The sequence below is a fragment of the Xiphophorus maculatus genome, chromosome 1 (assembly GCF_002775205.1).
Source record: "Xiphophorus maculatus strain JP 163 A chromosome 1, X_maculatus-5.0-male, whole genome shotgun sequence".
NCBI classification, from domain to species: domain Eukaryota; kingdom Metazoa; phylum Chordata; class Actinopteri; order Cyprinodontiformes; family Poeciliidae; genus Xiphophorus; species Xiphophorus maculatus.
The window spans coordinates 12,087,775-12,103,571 of record NC_036443.1 but is presented as its reverse complement, the minus strand read 5'-3'; the positions used below and the strand labels follow the sequence as shown (position 1 = coordinate 12,103,571).

The 15,797-nt window shown below is 36.9% G+C and overlaps 1 protein-coding gene across 6 annotated transcripts in view; it reads left to right on the top strand.

The window, feature by feature from the left end:
* The window catches only part of LOC102230406 (neural cell adhesion molecule L1-like protein), an 83,208-nt gene that overhangs the window by 20,155 nt on the left and 47,256 nt on the right, over positions 1–15,797 (top strand). For 5 of the 6 annotated variants that reach the window (XM_023337958.1, XM_023337961.1, XM_014472180.2 and 2 more), the window contains exons 2-14: positions 3,966–4,121; positions 4,568–4,676; positions 4,770–4,957; positions 5,048–5,170; positions 9,297–9,467; positions 9,681–9,719; positions 9,898–10,003; positions 10,502–10,683; positions 10,758–10,892; positions 12,080–12,220; positions 13,229–13,340; positions 14,213–14,376; positions 14,970–15,135. In XM_023337958.1, the coding sequence (XP_023193726.1) occupies positions 4,040–4,121; positions 4,568–4,676; positions 4,770–4,957; positions 5,048–5,170; positions 9,297–9,467; positions 9,681–9,719; positions 9,898–10,003; positions 10,502–10,683; positions 10,758–10,892; positions 12,080–12,220; positions 13,229–13,340; positions 14,213–14,376; positions 14,970–15,135 (1,718 nt within the window). In that variant the 5' untranslated portion in view covers positions 3,966–4,039. Of the gene's footprint in view, positions 1–1,231; positions 1,414–3,965; positions 4,122–4,567; positions 4,677–4,769; positions 4,958–5,047; positions 5,171–9,296; positions 9,468–9,680; positions 9,720–9,897; positions 10,004–10,501; positions 10,684–10,757; positions 10,893–12,079; positions 12,221–13,228; positions 13,341–14,212; positions 14,377–14,969; positions 15,136–15,797 lie in introns of those variants that run through there. The other variant, XM_023337954.1, reaches the window with a different exon arrangement.

Sequence of the window (15,797 nt, the reverse complement as noted above, 5' to 3'; positions counted from 1 at the left end):
TTGTAAGCCATAATAAAGTAGAAGAGCAACTCAAATGTTAGGCAGCCCTACTCTGGACAGCCCTACCTAGTCTTTTATTACAAAATGTAAAGGTAAAGTGGCTCTATTAGTGGATAACACCCAGCTGTTATCAGCAATTACAGCATAAATTATTATCATTAGAGACAATACACAGTGTGTGGGTGGACACTGAATTTGTGCACCGGGTTGTCCTGTTTGTTCAGTTTAACATTGCCCAGCAAGGGACTACAGCCTTGATACGCAAATTTGAAAATATAATTTGACAGCAGTTTTTCCTACAAGATAAATATTTACACCAAGAGGATACAAGGATTTTTGTATGCCATGTCATAAATAAAAATTAAACATACTTCGATATAGAAAATTTAATGCATAGATCTGTATTTGCCATTGAGATTCAACTATTGATTTGCAACTTAAGCAATGCAAAAGAAAAAAATCCTACTTTAGTAATGTCTTCATTTGATTTAACAAATTATGTTGTACACGTTGCACTTGTAAAAGTAACTGAACTACCTGGTTGTCCAATTTCAATGCTTAATATTGTATTGCCTGGTATTATGTCTCTTGGGGAACCTTTACGTAAAACCACAAATATAAATTGTTTGAAAAGCTCGAAAAGAGATCCTAATTAAAACTAAATTGTTTTTCTAGACATAAAAAGCCACTTAATACTTAAGCCACGTAAAGCCGCTTTTACTTAATTGTACATGACATTTAGAAAAAACATTAAGAGGAACAAAAAACTTGATTCGTACCCATACCATTCAGTCTCTCTCTGAAAGTTTTTCCCAATGTTCCATCTATCCCTGAAATGATGCATGGAAATTAAAGCACAAAAAGTGTTGGGCTCAGTAGAACCAGATGACTTTGCCCTCTTGTCAAGGGGACTGTAAGACTCATTGCATTAAAATCACTGAGAATAAGCTGAGTTAAAATGGCCTTTCATGATTTGCGGAGGGAGCATGGAAGGATCTAGAAAATCAAGGGAAAGAATGAGAGAGAGAGCATAAGGCATGCCTGTACTTCCTTTACACTTGGTTTTTAAACACCATCCAAGCATGCCCCCCGCTGTGCAGTCTTAGTCCCGGTCATTGTCGCGGGATTTGAGAGCTTCTCTGCCAAGTGAGAGGCTTTGGCGGCATATGTCACTTCAGTGAGTCTACTGTCGCTTCTTTAGTAGCTTGAGTAGAATGGTGGGGAGTGAGGCATGTCTGTGCAGAGGAGCAGTGTGAGGTGAAAGAGGAAAGACAAGTCAGATGTTTGTTCAAACAGAGAGAGAGAGTGAAAGAGTTTCTTGAGTGAACTACTCATTGTTTTTTTTACTCTTATATGAACATGTTTGCCTCGGGCCCCTGGCATAGGTGGAAGATGTAAAATGACTCAAGAACTGTGAGTATCGGTTACTTTAAGAAAACTTAGATTTTTCTGTTGAAAAGATGTTTCCTTCCTGTGAACTTGAGCAGATTAACATGTAAGACTATGACTGCTTGAATTTGGAATGTGTGCTGAAGTTGCGTCTGTCCTCAACTGAGACTTGTTATCGGTAGGAAGAAAGGAGGTGTGGGGTTCACTGTGTACAGCATGTGTTTGCTTGGATTAGTCGTGTAGTACTGACACTCTTCATGCCTTTGGCCGACTAATGGCTTAGGTAATACAATCCCTGTGGATTTGTGACTGTGATCTGCCATGTGTTCAGGTAATAGATCCCTTGTCTCCAAAAACAAATGCTTTATGTGTTTACATAGGCACCCCACGCTGCTCTGCACTCCAAGGATTTATTCTTTTAAAATGAATGGTGTTGGGTTTGTTTGGCTTAACTTTGAAGAGACTGGTTTGCAGGTTTAGTAATTTCCCTTCTTTGAGTGTGCAACAGTAAATTAGTAGATTTGCTGCTGGTGAATAAAACTGCTTTGGATTGTTTCTGTGCTGTGAACATCAGCAGAAGACAACACTTTTCATGTCATTTAAGGGCTGTGGGGTTCCTACCTCACTAGGGCTTTGCAGATATTGCTGGTCTGATCTAGTCTGCTTGATTTGATCTAAATCGAGACTCACTGCTTCTATCATTTCTCTCATGCCTGTGCAGTACCTTCAAAGTCTGTCAGAGGCAATGTCCATCCAAAATCTTTTGCTTATAACCAAGACAAAATGTTAGAGACTAGCATGGTAGCACTACAAGTATTTTTGGTTCACAACAGCTGTTATGAACCAAAAATAATGTAGACTTTAACTCTTTCTGGATTTTTATGAAAGTTGCCAACATGCAGGTTGAAAAATCAAAAGTATAAAACAAAGTAACTTTCCTACACTCTGATCAGGTATCCTTTTATCTGCTCTAAGCTCAGATCTTTCTTGCTCTCTTGTAGCCTGAATGAACCACGGATATTTTCCAACATGTTTTAGAAGACGCAGTTTTCCTTAAGACTTATTTTTTTTTTATATTCCTGTACATTTTCTGACTGTATATACTCACTTCACTGAAGAAAAAAGGACGATTATGGACATTGCTGTGAAATAAACACTGGACCAGATTAGTTTTTATTCTAAACCACAATAGATAATCCCAAACCCCCTAACGCAAATAATGCCCAATCTCTTAATTTGGTTTAATTGATACTAAATTAAAGAAGCTTAATCCTAAATCTAGTCCAAAACAATTGTGTTGTCTGTAGAGCTTGGGGTAGTTCACAGCCGTTCTGCAGCATTACACTGTGTGACTACTGGAGGTCCCTGCCTTTATTCTCCTGATAGTGGGATTAGCTGCAGGGTGAACCCATTTTGCACAGGCACCCCTGCCGCCACAGTCTCAGCACTTTGAGAACTAAGCTGTGAAACACTGACTGACTTAGTCCAATTTATAGACTGCCATCTTGAATCTAGTGATTGTAGCAGACGACAGCTAAGCCTTTGTGCCATTTGGGTTTACAGTAAGCATGTCATGGGGATGCCACCACCAGTCGGCTTAACAGTTCAAATAAATGGTTATCGCATGACAAGTTGTCTCCTGTGTTATCTTATCTCAAATCAATTGACCTTCACAAAAATGTTCATCAAAATTGAACAGGCATTGTTTTGGTCAGGTTATTAAAGTACCATTACACCAGTTTTACTTTACATTGCAATTGATCACACATTTATTCTAGTAGGTGTAAAAAATATTCAAGACTTGTTAATTTCCACAGTAGACAAATGTACACAGCAAACGACTAAAAGTTATGTCAGCCAATTTGAAGATTGCAGCGAAATGATCCATCACTTTAGCATATCTGTTAAGCAAAAAGACATGCATGTGTAATAAATACATAACACTAAAAGTGTTATCTTTTTGACTTGTACAAATATAAAACAGGTTTTTATAAATTTATGTTAAGTAAAGTGTGATGTCCTGGTTTAGTGAGAAAAAATTATCTAACCAAAATCACAAAAAATAGACCGATCTGAGAAACATGGGGGATCTACAGTACATCAAAACAAGAATAGCTCTCAGGCAAAACAAACAAAGGAATAAAACTATAACCGTGGAAACAAAATAAACAAAAGCAACCCAGGAATCAACTAATGAAATCCTGAGTCCTTAATTTTTATTTGTTGACTATGTTCACACAGCAGGATAATATAAGAACTACTTCGTCTCTCACTTTAAATAAACCACATGGAGATAATTATCACTATGGAGTAACGTCTCCTAGCTTAAACACTGACCTGAAATCCAGGGTTCATTATTTCAGCTTAGATGAGAAAGCCTCATGTTGACAGCAACAACATGGCGCTCCATGTGAGAGATTTCACTTTGATAACAAATGTTTTTGTGTTTTAATGTTGAAACCTACAATCTCATCACATCCCAGGAAAACAAGTCTTGCACACTAATCTGTGAGCATGTCCTGATACATCACATTGCTGAACACAAGATTTCTGCTTTCCAATTTCTACCTTTTCAGGTCCACTGTGCCTTGCGAATTTCCACACATGTGGAGCTGATCCCCACGTTTCCTGATTTCCTTCATTAAGAATCATGAGGAGGCCAGGCGACCTGCTACTTGTTCTGCTTTGGACCTTTACATCCAGAGCCAGAAGCCTTAATATTCCTTTCGAAGGTAGGACTGACACAAAGCTAACTGAAATTATATTTAGTAGTACTTGCTGACAGTCCTATTATGTCAACGCTTCATTGAAATGGAAGATTCCTACAGTATGGCATTCCCTTTTGATGTCGAAACACATTTGTTTACCTTTCCAGAGCAAGAATGTTAACTGCTTTTAAAAGCTCTTAGCAAGCAATGGAAAGCTTAAGGTAAATTGTTTATGTGGAAAAGGTTGAAGGCTTGTTTTAAAGTGACGAATGCATGGCAATCAAGCATTCCTATGCTATTTCAGGTCAGTGTTTGCTCAGATTACACAGGGTTTTTCTCTCAGCGTCACATGAAACAGAAAGAAACAGCTGAGAACAAACAAAAACGGCCAGACTAAACAAATGTGTGAGTTGCAGTTTAATTCTCGCTGCTTTGATTTAACATTTCTGTTTTGTGTTTTTATTTTAAAGTGGAGCAACCTCCAACTATAACCAACCATACAGCAGGTCCCATTATTGCACTTCCTTTTGACAATACACTGACTATAAGATGTGAAGCCAGGGGTAACCCACCACCAGCGTAAGTAATAGCAGTTTGCACAGATTAGATAAATCAGAGAAGTCTTGGTTAAAACAGACTGATAGAATCTGGGTACATATTTTACTCCAACAGATACACATGGACAAAGGATGGCCAGGAGCTAAACCTTCCAAACATCCCAACAGTCAAAACAGACAACAGAAATGGGACATTCATGTTTCACAACAAGCACTTTGCCCAGTTCAGGGGTAAATACAGATGCTTTGCTTCCAATAAGCTGGGAACTGCCATGACGGAGGAGATTGAAATCGTACTTTCCAGTAAGTAAAGGTTACATACAAACAACAGAAAAATAACAAATTGACACGATCGTGATATTCTGTTTTGTTTTCAATGTTTGTATTTATTAGCTTCACCCAAGTTCCCAAAGGAAACATTTGATACCATTGTCGTTAAGGAGGGCTATCCAATTACTCTTCACTGTAACCCTCCAGAAGGTGTGGCCCCACGTCAGATCTATTGGATGACTCACGGTAAGCCTCACACTCCTGTTTTATCTCATGCTGAAAACGAATTAATACTCAAAATAATATTTTTATTTTAAGATTCAAGTTATTTCAATTTTTGTTCTGCTTCTGATGCAATATTTGTGTGCCTTGTACATCAAAAACATATGTACCCCTGAAATTATTTTTCTCATTAAGTGAAAGTAATTTCACTAAACATTGAGGTTTGTGACGATAAACCTCGATGTTTTTTCACAATTTGAAATGGTTGACCAGGAGCAAATACTGTATAATTTTGAAGTGAAAAGAAAATCTGAGCAGTGTGTTGTAAAATTGTATTCAGTTCCCTTTGCCAAGACTTTTTTCAACCACTTTTTGCTGCAATTATAGCTGTGATTTTTTCTTAAAAATTATGTTCTTACCTGCTCTGCACATTTAAAGACCAAACATTTTTAATACTTGTAAATTAGCTTAAACTCAATAAGACAGGACGGACAGTGTCTATGAACAGCAATTTTCAAGTCTTATCAAGCTTTTTCAGCTTCATCCTGTTTATGACTTTGGATTTGACTCTTCTGTGTTTGGTCATAATCAAATTCCATTTTGGCTGTGTTGCTAAATGCTTACTCAGGTGCCATGTGTATACAAGATTTTTAGTTTGTATATTTATGTTCACCACTTACTCCTCGGTTTGAAGTTGTAAATCATTCAGTATTGCCACACTGTGAAACAAGTCTGCATATAGAAATTCACGTTTGTGCATTTACATGAGTTTCATATCTGTAGAAAACAAAGGTTAAGGCATATAGGTGTGGAAAGAACAAGCAAAATGAAGTTAGTTTGTATGAAATTAGTTGTTTCGGTTACAATTGTGTTATAAAACCTTAACTCTTTCAACTTTATCCATTTTATTAAAAGCTTTTCAGCCAATTTTGTGATCTACATCTGGAGTGTTTAAACCATCTCCAACATCTGTGTGGCAAATAGCTGGAAGTATGCTGAGCATGCACAGTTTTGGGATGTTATAAAATTCAAAGTCAGGCAGTCTGAGGAGCTCAAGGGGTGAGGTTTTTCATCTTAAAACTAGCAGTAATAAAAATGTTTAAATTCTGATTGGTCTTTTTGACTTTATACAGATGTTGGATCATTGAAATCTAACATCTTATTTACAAGAGAGTCATGTGAGGCTTATTAAAACCTTTTAACTTTTGAATCAGTTGTGATCAGTTGATTTACTGGGTAAAGCATTTTAAGAGCTGAATCTGGACAAACATATTTTTCAGCCTCTGCAGTCAGTTCTGTGCCATACTTTAAACTGCAAATATTCTATAGTGTGTTGTTGTATTCTGGCTCAAACTCATTGAGAGAGCGCAGCGAGATGACGGACTCTTGTGTCTTCATTGCTTTTTGCTGCTCTGCTGTATTAGTAATGCACGTGTGTAATTCTTCCAGACTAGAGACATTATTTGCATGTATATGCCTTTCAAAACAGATGCAAAATGTGGGCTTTCACCTTTCAATCCTGATGCACCGTGAACCTGTCTATATCTTGAAGGGATTTACGGCCTGAGATCAAAGTATTTGTTAACATTGCAGAAGAGACAGCAATTCGAGGTGAATGAAAATTACTGGAGCTGTTGTCCTTTAGAAAAAAAATGTTGTGGTCAGGCATTAGGCAAGTGTTTATAACCTTTGCAATAAACCTTTTAGGCTTTAATAGCTGTCTAGTTAAAAATTCACAATAAGCCAAACACTCTTTTTGTTTTATGATAAGTTTTTTTATGTAACAAAAACAAATCCCCACACCAATCACTCCAAAAATTTGATGTTAAAATCAAATGAAATGGTTGTGGCGGTGGTGCGGGGGTAAAACGGGCAACTTATATATAGAGGCCTCTGGCCTTATTTTTGCTGTCACAAGTTCGAGTTCCAACTTGATGACCTTTCCTACATATCTCTCCCCTCTGCCACAACACACTTTCCCTATCTGACTATTATAAAATAAAGGCCACTTTTGCCAAAAAAAACAAAACATTTTTATAAAAGTAAATAAGCAAGCAAGCATAAAAAGGTTTGCAAATTTCCACAGAATTACTTTGCACATCAGTGTACGCACACAGTTGACACCACAAGTTTATACATACTGAATTGAATAACACGTAACCTCACACTCCTTCTCAACCCTACAAGGCAGCAATTTAGCATTATTTTTAATCAGACAACAAGACATGTCTCAAAAATAAAGAAGGTCTTTGTCCTGTAATGCCTTTGTAAATTATAACCTGGATTTTTATGTTGCCTTTGGAGTAATGGCTTCTTCCAGCCCAGTTCTTCTTTCAGTGTGGACAAAGACACTTAAATGGCATAATGGCTTGGCTTTCTAGTGCAGGTTCTGAAAATGGTATTTAAGGATGGAAAATAACTATGGACATCCTCAATTTTTTCTTGACATCTTGACTGACTTGTTTTGATTTTCCATAATACCACATAGGAATGCTGTGTGGAACGGTGATTTAACTTACAGCTTACAAAACAGCTAAACAATGTGGTGGTTTTTAAAGCTCTGACTTTGAAATAAGTCATAAAAACTTATCTATCTATAAGCATCTGAGTCAATGTCAGATACAGAGAAAGAAGGATTATGGCAGATGGGTAGTGTATGTAAACATCTGGTTTCAGATCCTAATAACCCAATAAAGTTGTAAATCTACAAAAAATAAAAACAAAATAATGAAAAAATGAGATGAAGAGGGATAAAACAGCTTGTAAGTTTAGCAGATGCCCATCAGAAACTTAAAGGACTCGTACAGCACCTGCAATTATAGAGATATCTTTGGTATGTCTTTGCTCTCTCTTGCTGCTTGCACTCAGATATTCAGGTGCACGAAAGGAATGAACACTAGAATTCAAATCTCGGCATGTTTCACCTCTGTTCACACCTGAATAATCATTTCACAAGCTTGATGTGATTTACTCCCGAAGAACACAGACTGGGCTGTATTAGATGGATGTTTAATTATCTGAGATCTGCCGTTGTTGACGTTATTTGTTTCTACAAAATGCATCATCCAGGGTTTTTCAAATGTATGCACCATCTTGGATGACTCCCTACAAACACAAAGGCTGTGAAGTAGTGGATGTATTTAAGTTAAATGGCATTAAAGCTTCCCACTTGAGACACAGATGTTCATCTCCAATCAGGAGTCTTTTCCCATCGCCTTCAAGAACAAAGTGATTTAGTGTGTAAAAAGTAACATCAGGCTTTGTCTGAAGTGCTCCTGCAATGGGAGGAGGATCCTGCTTCTATTGAACCTCTTACAAGTTCTCATCTGTCTCCAACATACCAGACGAATGTCTAAAAAAAACTACAAGAGTTCTTCAAGTGCTCAGGAGGAGACGCTTACTGATGCACTGAATGAAAACATTTGGGGACAAATTCAGCTTCAGTATTGCTTTGACTTAGTACATGACTTAGACTTAGACTTAGACTGACTTTATTGTCATTTTGCATGCACAGGGTGTATACAGAACGAAATTTCATTGCATACAGCTCAGGACAGTGTTTTGAGGTTCCAATGTTGTGAGGTTACTCCAGAATAAAATAAAATACAGTATAAAATATGAATATAAAATATAAAGTGCAGGACTGACAGTAAAATGGAAGTTACTTAGCTATGTACATGTACTATGTGTCCAGAGACAACAATGACTGTATGCCCTGAACATAGTAAAACAGTCGTGTGTTGAAGAACTTTCTTTTTTCTTAGATAATCTCAAAACATTGCCATGCTGATGTGCATCTGAGTGAAGTTGTGTTTGTTTATTTATAGATAATTTGTAAATTTAAATAAGGTTTCTTTATTCACACTAATAAAACCACAAGTGGCTGATGGCTATATCTGTTAAACTCAGCTCATGAGTTGATAATTCACTGAACTGTAAATCTATATGAAACAAATTTGCTTTCACTGAGCATGATTAGATGAGGAATTGCTTACGGGTGTTTCCATTTTACTTATCACATATTATACTCCTGTGTATTCTACTTTGTTATTAAACCTCATAAGTGATTTTCAAATGTAGAAAATAAATGTCAGGAAACAGACATTTTTGATATTGACGTCTTTATTGATTCAGATATACTGTTTTCTAGGTCTGCAGCACATAAAGCAGGATGAGAGGGTCTCCATGGGAACCGATGGCAACCTGTACTTTGCTTATGCCTTACCACAAGACAGTCGCAAGGATTACGGCTGTGTCGCTGCCTTCCAAAGGATACGTACTATTGTCCAGAAAACCCCCTTGTCCGTCAAGGTGGAGAGATGTAGGTTTAACCAGCAAGCAAAAACTCTGGCGTTCTTTTTAAATTCACTATTACAAAAGTGTTTCTGCTCATTTTCAATGTTTTTAATTCTAAACAGGAGGGATTTGTTATGTCATGTTTATGCCCAAGGGAAATCATAGTCCGGCAAATGCATATTAGGAAACCAACGCACATCTGTCCCACCACTATTAATGTCATGATTTTTCGTTTCAGTGGAACCGGAGAACAACTCTTCTGAGAGTGTCAGTGCCAGTAAGTGATAGTGAAAGACTTGGTGTGTGACTATCTAATCAGGAAGTTGATTTTTGTTTTGCTAAGATGTACTGATAGCCAATTTGATTCTAAGCATGTTTGTGTGGTTTTAGCAGTACTTGGTTTAATTTTGCCCACAATTGAGGAAGATTGTTGTTTTTGTCAAATGCATCCATAGCGCTACCAGTTCGAGCACCCAGCCTACTGCTGCCCTCTGGTGTCCAAACAGAGAAGCTGTTGCTGAAAGGACAGGATCTGCATCTTGAGTGTATACCAGCCGGATAGTATGTTCATCTTACTGTATCACTATTATTTGTAAGCATGGGCTGGTATGAGGTTGTCTGATTTTGATAACCTTATTAGGATGGTATCTCATATAGTGTTTTTTTTTTTCAACAAAAAAAGTAAAATTGTCTAATTACGTTACTGCAGACAACAGCTCTAAGAGGAAGTGCACTGCAAACAACTTTCTTCACCAAGGTTTCTAATATTTTTACAGAGACTTTGTGATAATAAGATGGAGCAAGGATGGCTTTATTATGGATGAAATTTGTTTGTGTTGACAGGCTGCAGTCAGCTATTGAACTGGCATGCTGCTTAGCTTGACGACAGTAGTTTAAAAAAGAAAAACATGAACAAGATGAATTAAACTTTTAGAGATGCTATCGAATAATATTTTAGCAGTTTTTTTAGCGTTGTTGTTGCTAGCAGGCTCATGCTTACTCACCAGTATGTCTCGTTCAATTTTGTATTTTCTAACGTTTTGCTCTTTTATGTTTTAGTCCCACTCCTAAAATAACATGGATGAAAATGGGAGAAACTCTAACTGATCGGACAAAACTGGATAACTTTAAGAAGTTGTTGACCATCAGTGCTGTGGATGAGAAGGATCAGGGAAAATACATGTGTATGGCTGAAAATTCAGCCGGAAAGGCAGACCATTACTTTGATGTGATTGTAGAAGGTTAGTCTTTACTGACAGAACCAATGGCACATTGTTTTTCACTGAGACAAACAGTTCTTTTTGGCATCTTCCAGAGCCACCATCATGGCGTACAAAGCCTCCCCAGAACCAGCTGTCTGTGATCGGGTCAGACGTTTTCATTAAGTGCTCAGTGGATGGAAAACCAACCCCAGTGATAACGTGGAGAAAAAATGGAAAAATACTCCAAGGTCAGAAACAATAATCGTGGCTGTGGTGTTTTAGTTCTGTTGGTAATTTTATTAAGCAGAACACATAAAGCATGTCCAGCAACATTTAAACCACAGAACCTGGAGTTCATTGTGTCATTTCACTGCTTTAAGTGTTGTACGGGGTTAATTAGAGAGACTTTGTTGCAAAAGCATACCGATTTTAGATGTAAAGTGAAACTATTGAATTTACTTGGAGAACTGTCTTCATTGCATCTCGCTCAGGGGTACTCAGTTTTAATTTCTCTACAGAGAGTATATGTATAATTAATGACTGGGGAAATACATGTGTATGCATTCCCTCTATTGGCTGCCTGTTCCTTTTAGAATTGATTTTAAGATCTTGCTTTTAGTTTTTGAGTGTCTAAATGGTTTGCCGCCTCTTTCTCTTTCTGGGCTTTTACCTCCTCACATCCCCAGTAGAACTCTAAGATCTCAACCTCTTGGCTGTTCCCAGAACGTGGCTTGTTGCCACGGGAGACAGAGTCTTTTCAGCCACAGCTCCCAGGCTGCTGTGAGGTCTACTGGAGCTTTAAATGAATTAAAATCTTTTCAAATTGGCTTTTAATTCCAGAGAGCATCAGGTCACTCCTTTATCTTTTATATATTTTACTGGTGATGTTTATTATTTATTTGTCAACTTTGTATTTCATGATTCGCCTGTACAGCATGCTGGTTACCTTTGGATTTTAAAGGGCTTCATGAAGTAACAAATAAGAGTTGATTTTATAAGCTTATTTTACTAAAGCTAACCATGAACGACACCTGTTAAGCATCATTATTCAGTACATTTTGTAGAAAAGCAAATGGCTTAACAAATGGTTAAATCATATCAAAAATATTTTTAAGATTATTAGTTTGTCTGCAGACTGCATTCTTTATTTGATTACTTCATATTTTGCAACTCAAAATATATCATCAAATATTTCTTATTAAAAACTACAGTTGGAGCATCAATCTGAAAATCACTTCAAAACCCAGAATATAATCACTGAAAGTTGTTTTCTTGATAATTACAGAAAATGTTCTAATCAAAGATTTGTTCTTTTGTGATTAAAAAATGTTTTTGTACAAAGTATCCATTTGAAGGAAAAACACATTCAGATTTTCTACTGAAAAAACTAATTGTGTCTTTGGTCCTGATGGCTTTGACATTCTGTTGTTATCAGATGACAGAGAGAACAACAGACGAGTGCTTGATGAAACTGTGATGCTTCACAAGGCTGGGCCAGAGGACAGTGGCGTCTACCAGTGCGAGGCCTCCAATCCTCATGGCAGTGTTCTTGCCAACATTAATGTCTTAGTCATGAGTGAGTAAGATCGCAAGATTTCAACCATGAGCAGCCTGCCAGGTCTCTTACTGCAAACACAGAAACACAGAGGCCTATTCCTTTTACCATACTCTGTGGAAAGGAAATGTGGTTAGATAGCTCTAATTAATGTTGTATACCAGGACATGGCTGGTCAGAGTTATTCTGGTTTGATCAGGAGTTTCAGTCTTAATCTTTCACGTTATAAAAGTCAACGGGCCTAATAACAGAAATGTTAATGGATGCAACACACAATTAAATTAAACCATGTGACTTTATATTTCATGAAAATATACTGAACAAATTTATATACCATAGGTATTGTACAAGGTTACAAAACACTTTGTACATTTCAAATGGACATACACACACTCACACACAGCACGTGTGGTGCCATAAACTACTCAAGGCAGTTTTGAATGACTGGTTAGATGACCAATGCACACATCAGTTCACAGAACTTCAATTTGTTTTTGCATATGTTTAAGTTGTTAGCATTGTTGCACGGCTAGCTGCTGGAGGAAGTCAGAAAAGCAGTTTTCCGAAACAGCATGGAACGATTACCTCAAAGGTAGAAGGATTGTTTATGACCTGCCTGTTGTTTGTTGTTATGTGGCAACCATTTTTATTTTAGATATCCACTGTAGTGATTGCAGTACTTTTCAAAGTCTCTGCTATATTACTGGAATCAGGTTATTCCTTTGACAATGAGGGATTTACTGCTAGTATGTGTGAGACAGCAAATAAGGATCTTTGATAACAGTTTTCTTCTGTATAAATATGCATTGTGAAATTATTATACCCTAGGTTGTATTGCATAAGACTCTCGTTTTAACATTGCCTCCCTGGGAGAAATTGTCTCTCTGTGATTCTGGTTTCAAATTGTTCAGCTCCACAGAACAGAGTCAAGTATCAGGTTGGGTTTCTAAAGAGAGGGTCTATGTATTCTGCTATTTATAGCCTCATTTTTAAGCCATTATAATCTCTCTTCCCTCAACGTGCTGTTAGATATGGCACCTCTTATGCTGACAAAGGACTTCCAAGAGTATGCAGTGATAGAAGGAGAGGACATTGTCATGAACTGCAGTGTTTTCAGCTCTCCTCCATCCAGTGTCTCTTGGTAAGTAGAGAACAATCTGCCATATTTCTCACAAGGCTCGTTTTCTATCTTTTTTGTGTCAAAATAATAAAAACCTCTATCATGTCCCTTTTATTTGCATCTAAAACAGACTATATTTAAGCTAATACAGCACGCAGCAAAGAATTTATTCTGATTTGAGTATATTTACATGTCAGATGTAAAAACATCTGGTATTAGAAAAAGCTTCTATTGAAATTGATTTAAGTAAATTCTGGTAACTATATTTGGACCAAACAACTCAGGTTGTCTTAGAAATACTTGCTGTTTCTGCAGAGGTCTAGCTTGCGAAAAGGCTTTTAATTTAATGCATCTTTGGAATTAACTTACCATCTCATTTTCCTTTATTTAATTATTCATCTGGAATCATATAGAGAAAAGATTTAGCTCAAAGAGCAAATACACAAATCATCAGCTTGTGCTTTTTCCCCAGAAAATTTTCATCTGCAGACTCAGTGGCAGGTATAAGAAAACACAAGAAAGACATTCCAATAACTAGAAAGGAATTGAAAGGGTTCAGGAGAATACAACATAACATGAAATAAGATTGAAAATTCTATTGCAGAAAATGTATAAAATTTACATAACAATTTTGTTTCAATACTAACCTGTTTGCAATTAAAAACATTTATTTTGCTTCTCTTGAAATTATTACATAATCTCAATATGTCTTCTGTTCTGATTTGATGCCTTTATGGCTTTATATGAGAAAGTTGACACTGTGCACAGGAAACAAACCTTATACCAACACTACATTTTTCAAGTTTGAAATCAGTTTGAAATAATAAAAAAGAAAGATTAAAACAAGTGTGAATGGTCTCTTTGATAGATATTTTCAAAATCTTTCCATCTAGGACCAAGGAGGGGACAGTTGTTGAAGGAGAACGATTTCATGTTTTAGAAAATGGGCAATTCTTGAAAATCATCCGTTCAGAAAAAGGTGACATGGGGATATATGCTTGCATGGCTAGTAACAGAGAAGGCATGTCAAATCTCACAGCTCTGCTGGATGTGAAAGGTATGTCAGCAAAATCTTTGCATTCATCTTTTGTCAATGAACCGAAAAAGGCAAACCAAGGCATGCCTTTCTCAAAAGGCATTTCTTATTTCGAGTTATTTGATGTGCATATCTTAGACAGTTACAGTATGTGTGCAAAGCTATTTAGTAAAGTACTTGAAGATTACGTTAACTGAAAATGCAGAGTTAGGCAGATCATCTGTATATATTGGTCTTATTGGAAAACTTGCATGTTTATTATTTAAAATTAAAAGTTGAATTTATTTGTTGCAATATAGATATTTGAACTGGGTAGCTTACTTCTACTGGCCTTAATAAAAATGCTTGTTCTGTAAAAAAGATTACCACAATCATCAGACAATCATAATCTCATAATGTTTGCAATGCAAGATGATTAACATTGACTGCTTAATCATTTAAATCACAGAAACAGTTCGAGTGAGACCCATTTTTGCTCTGAAATAAATTGGGCCAAATTATTTGCCCCAATTAATTTGAAGCTTATTGGCTGGAGTTAGAAACGTTTATTTCATTGTCCTCAAGTCATCACATTTTTCTGTTTGTCTTTCCCTGAAATTATGCTTTTTCTTCAGACCCAACAAAAATTGTGGCTCCTCCTCAGGATGTGCAGATCAGCAGTGGGAAGTTGGCCCGATTGATGTGCCGGTCAGAATATGACAGAAGTCTGCAGGGCACCTTTGAGGTGATCTGGAGGAAGGATGGGGAGGAGATCTTTCGCTCTTCTGAGAATAGTTTCAGGTAACTGCCTTTGCTTTGGCTGTGTTTGTGTTGGTCGTTTTTGCTGAGCTTCGGAGTACTTTTCTTTGACCTGTTCTATATATTTTAGTGCAACAGTATAGAAAAACAGAAATCATCAAAGGCATCTCACACACAAAACCTTTTACTCCTCTTTTGTTTTTTAATGAAGGGATTGCTTTTCTCAGCCAGGGACTGGACACAGAATCAGCAAAATATTTACTTTTTTATTAGAAACGTGTACTAACCCTTAAAAGACATTGATCTTTTATTGCAATGACATAAATGAATAGTAAACAAATACGCAATTCTATCTTTCTAAAACATCTAATGTTAAGCAGTATTTATTTCTAGTAAAATCGCAAGTGCCACAATTATTGATTCACCAATATTTCAGTCATTATGTTGCCAGCCACACACTTATCCCAGGTGGCATTTCAACAGGTTGGTTAATATAAAGAGAGGGAGGAAGAGCTGATATAGGCTACACAGACGGCTACATAGGGCGGCAACTGCTCAAAGGACCATTTGGGCATCGATGTCCAGCCCTGTCAGAAACCCTTTTCTGATGCAGAATAATAACAAATAAGATAAATAAATAACAGCCCTGCACCTGGTTTTCCTAATTTTGAAGGACCTTCCACCATTGTCAGTCACAGGCAATG